This window comes from Helobdella robusta, assembly GCF_000326865.2.
Source record: "Helobdella robusta unplaced genomic scaffold HELROscaffold_5, whole genome shotgun sequence".
NCBI classification, from domain to species: Eukaryota; Metazoa; Annelida; class Clitellata; order Rhynchobdellida; family Glossiphoniidae; genus Helobdella; species Helobdella robusta.
This window is the reverse complement of record NW_008705254.1, coordinates 172,579-186,196: the sequence shown is the minus strand read 5'-3', so window position 1 is coordinate 186,196 and position 13,618 is coordinate 172,579. Positions and strand designations below refer to the sequence as shown.

The 13,618-nt window shown below is 38.1% G+C and overlaps 2 protein-coding genes across 2 annotated transcripts; one reads left to right on the top strand and one right to left on the bottom strand.

The window, feature by feature from the left end:
• Positions 1-1,585: 1,585 nt before the first annotated feature.
• Positions 1,586-4,282, top strand: HELRODRAFT_68417 (hypothetical protein; the record flags this gene model as incomplete). Its single annotated transcript, XM_009026977.1, has 7 exons — positions 1,586-1,665; positions 1,874-2,098; positions 2,345-2,490; positions 2,797-2,970; positions 3,181-3,350; positions 3,571-3,731; positions 3,973-4,282. Coding segments are annotated over 7 exons (1,266 nt in total), but the record flags the coding sequence as incomplete, so codon positions are not given.
• An 8,603-nt stretch (positions 4,283-12,885) lies between these two features.
• HELRODRAFT_128268 (hypothetical protein) lies at positions 12,886-13,193 on the bottom strand (the record flags this gene model as incomplete). The annotated part of the gene is made up of 2 exons (XM_009027037.1): positions 12,886-12,918; positions 13,050-13,193. Coding segments are annotated over 2 exons (177 nt in total), but the record flags the coding sequence as incomplete, so codon positions are not given.
• Positions 13,194-13,618: the final 425 nt, after the last annotated feature.

The window sequence follows — 13,618 nt, the reverse complement described above, 5'->3', positions numbered from 1 at the left end:
TTGAAGAGTTTGTCCGACGATAAACTTATTCTCTCCCTAAATAAGGTTGGCCGGCGGAGTTTTGTATGGTTCAGTTGACAAAGAGTATTAACCTTAACACCATATTGTATTACGTTAAACTCAAGATAATAAGAATATTTAATGATAATAAAAATGTTATATTAGATTTATTCAAATCACAAGCCGAACGCAGAATTCTACGATGTTCCGGTTGAAATTTCCAGAGATGGCACTCCCTGTCAGAAGTTGTCTTTTGCCGAGGGCAACATTATTTGCCAGGGACAGAATGCCGCGAAGGGCAGCCCTATTCTGGTTAGATGATTGAAGGTGTTAGGGTCGAGGTTGGCTGTGAATTGTTTTCGTTGTTAGCATCGCCGTGACGTCATTTTCATCATCATCATCATCGTCTTCATCGTCATTATGGCCTTAAATCATCCTCACCTTTGTCGCCATACATAATGATGACACTCCACAAAGATCAGCTTATGTGGCAAAAGCGTGAAAGCAAGAAGGACGGTCGCCCAGACGAGCCTGGCCTGGCAAGTTGCAGTCGGGGTGTGCTTGGGGGCCCTCGTGCTCATCCTCGTCATCGTCGTCGTCATCCTCCTCTATAAATATCTGAAAAGCAAGAAACAGTACCGGAAGTTGATGGTGGAGTTGGATATGCTGGAGGCTGAGGCTAGGAAGAAATACAAGGAAGGTCTGCTGCCCTCTTAACTACAGTGTAAATATCGATGACAAAAACTATTAAATTTAAATTAAATTAAATCGATATACAGCGTTTGCGGAGCTTCAAATTTCAGAAGGCTATGAGGTGCCAAAAGTTTCCAACAGCGGCATTCCGTATCACCCGTACAGAATGTACGCTTTTAAAGTACTCTACCAGCACACTAATGACTATCAAGTCCTTAATGTTAGCTCTTCGTTCGTTCGTTCGTTTGTTTTTTTGTTAAATCTTTTGTTCGTTCGTTTGCCTAATACTAAGTAAGAATTATAACCAACAACAACAATAATAATAGTAATAATAGTAATGATGATGATGATGATGATGAACGCAGACGAAGAGAAAGTTGGACAAATACGAGCAACCGATGCAGAAGTTCCAGCAGCTGCTCAACAGCAAGTTCTTCATGCTGGCCTTCATTGAGGTTCTCGAGAGATCGACGACCATCAATGAAAAGTTCGCTTATATTATTATTAATTACGAATCGTAATCAAGTGGCAATTTATTATTAATAATTATGATTCTAGAATATTATTTTTATTAATTATAAATTTTCAGAGGCACCATGGCCTGTGAATATGCGTGGTTAATTTTGCAGCCCGTTATAATATTATTATGAATAATTTTAATTAAGATTAATAATTTTGTATTTAAAGATCAAAGATAGGTTCGCTCTTGAGTTTCTTCTTGCTAGACAAGCTGGACTATTCAATAGAGTATGAACGTGTTTTGCTATTATCAATAAAAAAAATATCAATAATAATTATCATTATTATAATTGATATAATTGTTGATGTAATTATTGATATAATTATAATCACGTTGTATAATTTTCGTAATGTTTATAACCTACTTGTAAGGATCATTGAGTTGTTACTCCATCGAATGGCTGAAAAGTACAAAAATCAAGGAAAGAACCCCAAACTTATGCTTAGAAGGTAGTTTCATTACTATTCGCACACACACGCACACACACACGCACACACACATTTTAAATGTGTACATGTTGTGTTGAAAATTGCCGTTGAACATAAGAACACTGTAAAACTAGGCCAATAAAATTGCAGTTTTTGATTGATTGTGTGATTGATTGGTTGATTGGTTGATTGATTGGTTGATTGAATAAGCATCGCCAATCAACAAACGCAGCGGCGAAAGCATCGTAGAGAGGTTGACCACCTGCTGGCTATCGGTTTCCATGTACCGGCATTTGAAGGGGGACGTGGGGGAGAAGTTGTTCCAATTGTACCTGGCCGTGAAGCAACAGATCTACTCCGGACCCGTCGATGCCTGCACCGATCAGGCCAAGTTCACCCTCTCCGAGAGGAACTTCTTGAAGGAGTACCAGTTCGATGCTGAGCCGCTGGTTGGTTCGTTGTTCATGTTGATGGCGTTGTTGATGACGTTGTTGATGTTTTTGATGTTGTTGTTGTTGGGATCGTCCTTGTCGTTTCATTACTGTTGTTTATGTTATTGTCACTAATGTTTTATTTTTAATTCCCCTGATATTTCATCATTTTTCTTGAAGATACAATTTGTTTGTCACTAATTTTACTAACTTAATTCTATCAACCATTTCAATTTTGTTGGACAGATAGTAAACGCAAGTGAAGCCAGAAGTTCGCCCCAGAAAAAACAGCAAATGCCGACGAGCTGCAAACTTCTACCCTGTGATACCATCTCGCAGGCCAAAGATAAAATTATCGACAAGCTCTACCAAAATGAACCATTTGTTAACAAACCCAATTATCGACTATATGATCTTTGTCAGTAGTTGAATGAGTGAATGAATAAATGTTGATAGATATCTGGATGAATGAACGGATTGATGGATGGAATGGATGGATAGATAGAAAGATCTCAGACATGCAAAGATACAAAACAGACAGACAGACAGACTAACATACAGACAACAAAAAAACGCAACTTTTGCAATAGTGCCACTTTTACAAAAGTTTTATAACACTTTTTTCAACAACACCATTTTTAACAACAACGAACGATCGAATGAATAAACGATTGATAAAATGAATGAGCGAATGAATCAGCCAACAAAATATTCACTTATGCAGACTTAGTTTCAGACCCAGACATGAAACTGAGCGAGGACGTAGACATCCAGAAAAATAACGGCGATTACGTGAAGCTGAGAACCCTCGAAGACTACCACATCCAAACTGGCCACCAATTGAAACTCATCAAGAAACCAGATGACGACGACGACGCTTTTCTGAGATATGTAGGAGGTATGACGTCATACTATATATCTTTTTTTTGTAATAATAGTTTAATAATAATTAGTTATAATAATTTAATTGTTATCGTAATTATCCAAAATAGATGCGGAGATAGGAATAGGCGGAGTGGGTAATGTTCAACCGCTGATCGTTCGTACCAATCAGAAGAGATACCACCTGGTCTGTTTGTCATTTATATTTTTCATTCAATTGGATCAGTCTTTCATCTGCTCGCTTATTTATTCATCATTCAGTTCTTTACTCTGGTGAACTATTTTATGAAGGTGAAAAATGAAGATGTTGAGAGAATGAACAGAAGCGGGAAAAGTAAGAAGACATCGAGACGAAAGTTGTTGACTGAAGATTATTATCCACTACTGCAAACTAAAGTAGGTCTTGTCCTTATTCCATCCGTCAATCCTTTCACCCACCCAACCATCCATCCATCCACCATGCACCTATCTATCCAATGGATAGATCCATCTATTCACTTTTTCATACGTTTATCTTATTTATTTCTATTTTTTTTGTAAAACCTTCAAATATTTAAAACATATATTATTCATTGAATGGTTTTTAACTTCCTAAACGACTACCCTGCAAAATTAGGTGAACCTTGAGGAACACATCAACAAATTGTTCGACAGCATCTTCGCCGCGAGCACGGAGATTGCACCCAGCGTCAAATATTTATTCGACGTCTTCGATAAGATAGCCGACCAGATGGCTTTCACCGATCCACTCGTCACCACAATATGGAAGAATTATTGGTCTGCATGAATTTTTATCGTTACATTGTAAATAAACAAATTTATTTGGCAAGCTAGCTCAGATCGTTCGAATCTTAGAGACCATCTTATCAGCTATCTGAGCAAAGAATAATTTGTTTGCAAGCTATTCTGCTCTGCACGCACGAGAAACGTGTAACGATGAACAATGACTGAACCGATAATTATTACAACAGAATATGAACTATTCATTGAAATATTTGCAACATTGCAATCCTCGCAGTTTCATCTTGAAATTCTGGGTGAACCTCATCCAGAACCCGAGCTTCTTGTTTGAGATCGAGAAGGATGTCGTGCTGGACTCCTGTCTGACGGTCATCGGCCAGGCCCTGATGGACGGGTGCTCCATTCAAGAAATCAAACTGAACAAGAGCTCGCCTACATCCAAGTTGTTGTTCGCTAAGGATTATGAAAAATTCAAACTGCTGGCGAAGAATTTTTACGAAGGAGTTAAAAATGGGAAGGAGATATCGAGCAAGGAGATTGCCAGGACTATGGAGAAGAATTATTCCGTCTGTGGAAGCATTTTTTAAAATTATCATTCTGATTATCATTCTTATTGCTGTTGCTGCTAATTTTGTCGTTGTTGTAAAAACTGGCATAATATTTATTCACGTTGAGTGCTTTGCACTGATAGCAATCTCATTCTTTGTGGTTAATAACATCAACAATGGAATTTTTTTAAATTTGTACAGAGAGATATAAATATGAACACGGATCTGAACCTAGAGATGGGCTTGAAAGACTTGTTCGAATATGCTATTAAGTTCAAAGACGAAGTAGAATTTTGTTGTTGTTTATTATTATTATTTTTATTATTACTCATATTCTTGGTATTGTTGTTTCTGCTTTGGTTGTTGTTCACGTATATTGCGTGTTGTTATTTTTCTACCTGCTGTGTATGTTTACTAATATTACGTATTAGATACTATCAATGTTTTAAATTTAATAATTATAATTATGAACATAATTATAATCATAATAAATTATTTTTCCAGATTGTGATATCCCTCGGTGAGCAGCCACAGTCTGAACATTTGAGACTGCCACAGAAATTCATGCACATATTTTCAAACAATTATCTACCTTAATACCGTCATTTTTTTATCCCTCGAGTGGGATTCCAAATTTCAAATCAAACTTTATAATACTGAAGTCTGATATCAATATATTTATGCATGTATCCGTTGAAAACTATATGTGTATGTATCCATGTATGTGTCTATCTATCCATCCATCTATCTATGTATTTATATATCTATGCATGTATCTGTCCATCTGTATATGTACGTATCAATATTTCATATGTGTATATTATTATTATTATCATAATATATATTGTTATTACCATTATTATTACTACCGTAGTTGTTGTTGATGTGACGTTGCAAATGATCATGGCAGTTCAGTCGGATTCTCGTGGCGTTCCAACCAGGCAGCAGGCATTTCACCGAAGTATTTACCCTTGTCAGTATTCGAAGATTGTGTGGTCAGTATGCAAGCGATGGTTAACAATGGAAAAAAACACAAATCCAAATAATCAGACAAACAAATAAACAAACATACAAAGAATCAAACGTATAAAGAGACAAAAAGACAGCCAGAAGGCGAAACATTAACGACAACAAAATTTTGCCTCCTCCCTATTAGAGCGAGCATGAAATTGAATTTGCAGGGATTGGCTTGCTTGTTGGGTACTTTCTTTCCGATGGCTTAACAGAAAAATTGAATTGTCAGACAACACTGAACAATTTAAAGACGCCTAATAAAATTGCAGCAGTGAATCGTAAATAAGATGAATGGAACCTGAAGTACACGGGCCAGGAAGATTTGGTTCTGTTGATAAACACTCATTACCAAATCACATGACCAAATGCGTTGCAAACATTTGTTTGGCGCGAAAAAATAAAACAACATCCCATCACGTGCCCTAGGAACTAGAAGCCATAAAAATTAAAAAAAAGAACTACGTGTATGATGCTTCAGAGTTAAGTGGCAAAAAAATAAACAGCCTATTTTTCAGTGGCGCAAAAAATTAATTTCTAGGCGAGGTAAGAAAAGGAAAAAAACATTTAAAAGGCACATTCACAACTACAAACGAACTCATTCGCGCACACACAAACATACACTCATATACACACTCACGCATACACAAACACACAGACATGCGCACATTAAAAAATGACTACGGAGAAAATTGTACATGCGTGTAGATAAATTCGTGTATATATATATATATATATATATTTATTTATTTATAAATAAATATATATATATATATAAATTCACACGGAACCAGCCATAAATAATTACACGCACACACACACACAATTTATTCCCAATTCCCTCCAATTTTTTCTCATTCCCGATTCTCTCCCGAATCCCCATTCGTGGCAACGTGCCAGGAAATATAGAGTTTAATTGGGTTATATAAAGTTTTATAGAGTTATGGGGTCATATTGGGTTATATAGGGTTAAATATATATATATAGGCTTTCATTTTTTGCACGTAGATGTCATTTTTCCCATTTTTTTCCATTCCCGCCTGTCATTTTCGAACCGCGATTCTCTATTTCCTATAATTCACATTCCAGAAAATTTAATTTTACCAATTCCCATGGGATTTCCGCGATTCCCGCTCCCATGCTCATCCCTCTAATACACACACACACAACACACACACACATACATACATTATTACACACCACACACACACGTACATAAACTGCATCGTGCAGCAAATGCTTGCTCGTGAGAATCAAACTTCGTCATTATTTTAAAGTTTCTGTCCTATATAAAAGAACCAACAATATTTTCGAAAAGTAATTCAATTTATTTTTATTTCGTAATATAACAAGCAAAATATAATTTTGATAATTATAACGCAATTTATGTTTAACTATTCATTCGTTTTCTGAGCTTATAAATACTTTTCTTATTGACGGGATTGCAACACAAGTTTGAAACTCAAGATAAAACTGCAAATGTAACAAACAATAATAAACTTATAAATAAACAAACTAATTAATTATTAAAATAATTAAAAATAATATAAAATTTAATTATTAATAAGAAATAAACATAAATTATCCCAAGGTTATGGTCGCAAATATATACGAATAGATTAACATAATTTGAAAAATACGTCATAATTAACATAAAACATTATAATTATTACTACCCATCCTACAACAGTGATCAAAAGATCCTACAAACTGATGGATGACGTCACAGAGACCACTCTGTACTACGCCATCGAAAAAAACGAACCCGATTCGCTGTTGAAGTTGTTGGAGGAGGGCCTCAACCCGAACGTCATCTTCAACGGGTTCGACCCCCTGGGCAAGCCCCTCTTCTGGACGCCCCTGCATTTCTGCTGTGAGAAGGGGAGGTGGGTGGCTGTTCAGTCTCTATTCAGTGTTCACTCTATCTTCTGTATCAGTGTGCTTTTTGATGTCTCCCTTGTGAATCCGTGGTCATTTTGATGTTCGTTATTCTGTAAACCAGTGAGTGCTCTAATGTGCATGCCGTATATCGGCTCGTGGCTAGGTCGCAAGTCGTCTCTCTCTAGCGATCAAACTGAAACTTTTTTTTTATTTCCAACCGACCAGATACGAATGTGCAAAGTTATTATTAGAATTTGGGGCTGACCCGGACGCGGGCGACAGGTGGTGCATGACCCCTCTGATGTATGCCATTCGTACTGAGTGGCACAACATGGTGGAGCTGATGATCGAGGTCAAGGCCTCGGTCGATTTGCAGGACACCAGGGGACGCACGCCTCTCCACATCGCCACTGAATGCTCCGATGACGTGTATGTTGCTCTTGTCATCATCATCATTGTCATCATCATTATTAGTGATAGTAGCATTCAAATTCAAATCGGCCAAAGTACACAGCCTCCTCCATAATTAATATTATTCCGATTAAAGGTGCTCCTAAATATTTGAAACAATTGCAGGTGCGTGAAGCTGTTGTGCGACGCAAAGGCGGATGTGAACATTCAGGATCTGGTGGGGAGGACTCCACTGTGGGTGACCGTGACACAGGACGGCAGGAAGTCCCATCTGCAGAGGCTGCTCGAGAAGAGTGACGTCAACATCCCCGACAAGAGAGATAAAAGAATCGCTTTGCAGGTTGGCTGGTTGGTTGGTTGGTTGGTTGGTTGATTGACTGGCTGGTTGGTTGGTTGGTTGGTTGGTTGGTTGGTTGGTTGATTGACTGGCTGGTTGGTTGGTTGGTTGGTTGGTTGGCTGGCTGGCTGCCTGGTTAGCTGGTTAGAATTGTTGATTGATTAGAAGGGTAGGGAGCAAAATTAAATGTGAAAAACGTTAAAAATCCACCCGTGGTATAATTTGAAATTCCACTCAAACGACCGGCAAATAATTTCTCACCACATAAACCAACAAGGAAGCGATCGTATACTCGAACGTTGACTGCCTGGACTACGTGCGGTTGCTGCTGAAGGCAGGCAGTAATGTGAACCACAGAGACGAGGCCAACTTGAACTCCATGCTCAACCTACTGATGAAGATCAAGAGGAAGGGGATGAACATCAGTAGTGAGGAAATGGAGATTGCCAAGTTGATCATTGATTCCAAATATAGGCAAGTATTTTTTTGTCTCTCTGTTTGTCTGTCTGTCTGTTCGTCTGTCTGTTTGTTTGTTTGTTAGCGTTGGTGGTGGTGTATTTTTGTTTTTGTTTTTTTTTTGTTTTTCTTCAGTTTGATTTGTTGTTGTTGATATCGTCAGAGGTCTTCCACGTATCCCATCATTCCCAACAACAATAACAAAAACAGACTCAACGACATCCCGAAACGAACGAGTTGGCATAAATTTGGAGGTACTGCGTTAAAAATGGCCAGCGAACAAGGAGCCACCGGATTGGTCAATCTATTTTTAGAGAATGGGGCCGACCCTGACCTTCCAGGTTTACACAACTTTTCATTTTTAATTATGACTTAATTATAATTGGATAATAACATTGTAGTTTTTAATATGAGACATATATTGTAGTAGTTGAAAAATGATTGTTGGTGATGTTACCTTTCTTTTCTCTAACTTTTAAAATCCATTTAATCCTGTCTGGCAGATGACTGTGGCGTGACCCCGTTGCTGGCCAGCGTTTCAAACGACCACGAAGCAACAACCTTGGCCTTGCTAAGGTCAAACTGCAGAATGGACATTCCCGGTGAAATGAAACTATCAATTTTTAAATCCAGCACCACCGTCTCGTCGTATTCATCATCATCATCATCTCCTCACTCCAACTACTCTTCGTCGTCGTCAGCGTCGACCAGAGCGTCATCGCTATCGTCATCAGTTCTGTCGCCAGCCCTCTTATCATCGTCCCTATCGTCACCGACTCCACAGACGATCGTCGTCACGCCATTGCAGTGCGCCATCAGGAGAGGCAGCTTCAAAATCTGCCGCCTGCTCCTCCAGTTCGGCGCCAGCATCGCGCCTACCGACGCTTCTTATCTGCTGCTCGGCCACAAGGCTCTCGATAGTGATGATAAACCTGCTGATGATGATACCAAACATCATAATCAGCACGACAATCGCGCAAATCACGTGATTGCGATTCCAGAATCTTTGGTGAACAATTGCATGCTGTGGTCCTACCTGATCTACAAGGTTTCTAACCCGTCCACGCTTTTCGAATTGTGTATTTTCAAAATTAGAAGGAAATTAGGTCGAAATTTGATTGCTTCACTCGATCTACTTCCGCTTCCGGCATTTTTGAAGAGTAACCTGCTCTTGAAATTTGTCGGTGTTGATGATGATGATGATTTTTATGTTAATGATGCTGACGATGTTGGGCATGTCACGAGGTTGTGACGATGATGATGACGACGATGATGATGAGGAGGAAGAGGACGACGATGACGTAGATGATGATGATGATGACGACAATTGAAACGATTAAAACTGCTTATCTCACTGACTCATGTGATATGAATTTTATTCGTTTATGGTTCCTAAGACTGACCGCCATAGTGCCCGTACAACATTCTATCGAGCATGTGCCTTGAATTAATTTATTTTTTCATGTATATACATATATATATATATATATATATATATATATATATAATCAGTGGGGTTAAGTATTTAGAGTAATTGAATACTTGAATGGTACTTAATACTTCCTTCAGCATTTCAGAGCGGTTGTTTCAAACATCAGCAAGTAGCAAGCAGGAACCGTTCGGACAGTGTTTAATAACTTTGGAGTGGCAAGTACTTCTGCGAATGAGTTGCTTCGTCGGGCTTTTATTTCTATTTGGGAGTCTGTTTCATTCAGTGAATTTATTAAACTTAATAATGTAGGAAAGCAAACAAAACAAAATTAAATATCCCGATATAAGAAGACAAGACTAAAGAAAAAAAGTGAATGAATGAACGATTTCTAGCCAGCAGAAATATGATAAATTAGATAATAAAATAATTAGATAATAATAATTAGATAAATTAAAAAAATAACTTGTGAACTAAAAAAAGCAGGAAGGCAGCCTTGTGCAATTTGTTGGGAAGTCACATTTTAAATGAAGCAAGTGTCTCCTATGCGTCAACTGGTTTCGTTCGTCTATTGATTTATTCGTTCTAATAATTATCTTCTGTCTATTTATACATTTGCAACAGCAACATCATCAACAACAACACCAAAAGAAACCTAAAAACATTTTCAATGATTGATTTTATTTCGATAATAACCATTTTTCTATTTTGCAGAATAAAAAATTCGATTAAAAATTATTCTTCAGTATTTTTATTATCGGTTCTGATTTGTGAATGTATGCCCTTGCAAAGAAACAATCATGATAGTATGTATGAGCGTGTGCGTGTGTGTGCGTGTGTGTGTGTGTGTGTGCGTGTGTGTGTGTGTGTGTGTGTGTGTGTGTGTGTGTGTGTGTGTGTGTGTGTGTGTGTGTGTGTGTGTGTGTAGAAAACCATTGAATAATGACCACTATTTGCAATTGAGGTAGTTGTGAAAAGTAAAAAGTAAGACGATGATGGTGATGATGACGAAGACGATGATGATGCTGATGGAAAAATTATAGAAAAATTATAGTTAAACATCGTCTATTGAAAAAGTAAATAAAAACATGTGAATACTATTTGCAATTTAGCGTTCAAAAATAGTTAAAAATCATTAAAACATAAATTTATAAATTCATTGGGGTGTTGTTGTTGATGTTGTCCTTGTTGATGTTGTTGTTGTTGTTGATGACGATGTTGTTAATGGAAGCAATGTAAGTATTTTGAACAGTTGTGGCTTGTAAATTTGTGCTGCTGATGTTGTTGTTGTTACTGCTGATTATGTTGTTGTTGTTGCTATTAAGTACATATTCTCCGTGATTATGTTGTTGTTGCTGCAGACAAATGTTGCTCATGTTAGAAAAATATTGTTGACTGTTGTTGATGTTGTTGTTGATGTTGTTGTTGTTGATGTTGTTGTTGATGTTGTTGTTGTTGGTAGTGTTGCATATGTGAAGGAAGGAATTGTCGAAGTTGTATGCGTCATCGTCAAATCCATCAAATTTTTTACTGCTGGAGATGTCGTTGTTGTTGTTGCCACTGACGAGTTTGTCGTTGTTACTACTGATGTTGTTGTCATAAAACCGATAGTAATCGGTTGATGCTGTTGTTGATGCTTTTGTTGTTGTAGATGTTGCTAGCGAGGAAAAATTGTTGTTGGTAGTAGAAATACTGTTGTTGCTATTGTAAGTTGAGTGTTGTGATGTTGCGTGGCTGTTGTTGTTGTAGTAATACGAATTGTGTTGCTGTTGTATGCATATAGAGGAAGATGACGTTTTTAACTCAGACGATATCATAATACTGTTGTTGTTGATGTTGCTAGCATTATTGCAACTGTTGCTGATGTTGTTGTTGAAATTGTTGGTGAAATAGTTGACCAGCGTGCAATCAGGAGAACCGCTGATGATGAGGTTGTTGTTGTTGTTTGCTACTGCGGCATCACAGCCCGAAGAACTCGCATTGTAACTGCAATCTGTTGATGAAATGAAGAAACTCAAATTAGTTATTTTATTTCTGGGCATTCAAGAATGTTTGTTGGTTAGAAGGTTTAAATTAGTAAATGAAATGAAGTGTTGTACAAGCCATCATTCATTTTTTTTAGACCAAAACAACAAAATTTATACACAAATACAACAACGATAATTATGAGCCAAATAAAATTTTTCTAAATCACTAACCACCTGTGTCATCTTGGTAAGAGTTAGTCTGTTGTTGATGATGATGATGTTGATGTTGTTGGGCTTGATGAGGAGGATGATGATGATTGTTGTTGTTGTTGTTGTAAGGGATCAATGCGTTCGAGAAATAATCATTATTATAACAGTTAAGTTGGGTGCTATAGAAATTGTCATTACTACCACTAACACCATTGCAACCGTTGATACTGGTCATAGAATTGTTGTTGTTTCTGATGTTGTTGCTATAGAAACCATGTTGTTGTTGGTGGTGGTGGTGTTGGTTGGGGTAATATGTCCCAACGTGTGACATGTAAGCATCGTTGTTGTTGGTGGTGTTGATGTTGTTGTTGTTGTTGTTGTATAGGGGGTAAGACCATGTTGAATATTGACTCATGCTTGCGTAATCGTCATCATCGTCGTCGTCGTCAGCACCGCCATCATCATCGTCGTCGTCTTCTTCATCATCATCCGTGTTATTGATAGTAGTTTCTCCGTTAGCTGCACTGATATTATTATTAGTATTGGCTACATTTAAATTGTTATTGTTGTTGTTGCTATTTATTCCGATCATGTGACCATTTATAGCGGCCATGTTCATGAGTGGGGACGGTGACGTCATGAAGCCAGCATCCAATGGCGAAATGCTCTGACTGCTGCTACTTCCTCCATCCTCACTCGAATGCATTCTGAACATGGCACCCATGTTTCCGTAGCCGCCAACTGCTGCTGTAGCTGAGAAGCTGCTGCCACTACTGTTGCTGCTACTTAACTGGCTGCCATTGGCTGCAGTTCTAGCTCGGTTGTTGTGATTGGTTGATGTTAAAGAGGTGCGGGTGTTTTGTGGGCGCGGTCTGAAACGGGCGGGAGATGATGAGGAAGATGAAGAGATGGTGGTTACTTTCTCAAGTTTGTTGTGGACGCGCGCCTTCGCTCTTCTGTTCTTGAACCAAACCTGTGCGATGTTAATTTTTTGTTTGTTTTACAATCGATCAGCAAACCAAAAACAAACAACCGATTAAACATCGAACCAAAGAACAAAAAACAACGAAGAAAACAATAACAAAAATTACTGCTGCTACCTACCTGAATTCTAGACTCTGGTAAATTAATTTTTTGGGCCAACTCTTCTCTCGCAAAAATGTCCGGGTACCTCGTGACCTTGAACATCTTTTCAAGTTCATCCAACTGTTTCCGGGTGAACGTTGTTCGCTCTCTTCGCTGTTTGCGTGGCGGGTTCGTCGTGTTTTTCGCAGTTCCTGGTGTTTTAGTTGAAGTGGTCGTTGTTGGTTGTGGAGGTGGTTGTTGTTGTTGTTGTTGTGAAGATGGTGGGTTTGGTTGTTTGAAGAATAGTTGTTGTTGTGTTTGTAATTCTGCTGATTGTTGTTGAGGGTTTTGTTGTTGGGAATATTGAATTTGTTGCATTGATGATGATGATGATGATGATGACGATGATGATGATGGTGGTGGTGGTGGTGAAGATGACGATGATGGCATGTTGAAAAATTGATGCTGTTGTGGAAAATTATGAAAGTATGGTCGTCGTCTTTGTGAATAATAGCAAAAATTTTGTTGTGAGTGATGACGTGGCATGTCTGGATGATGACGATGGGGCTGGTAGCAACCGTGCTGCCTCTGACCTTGGTGGTAGAACT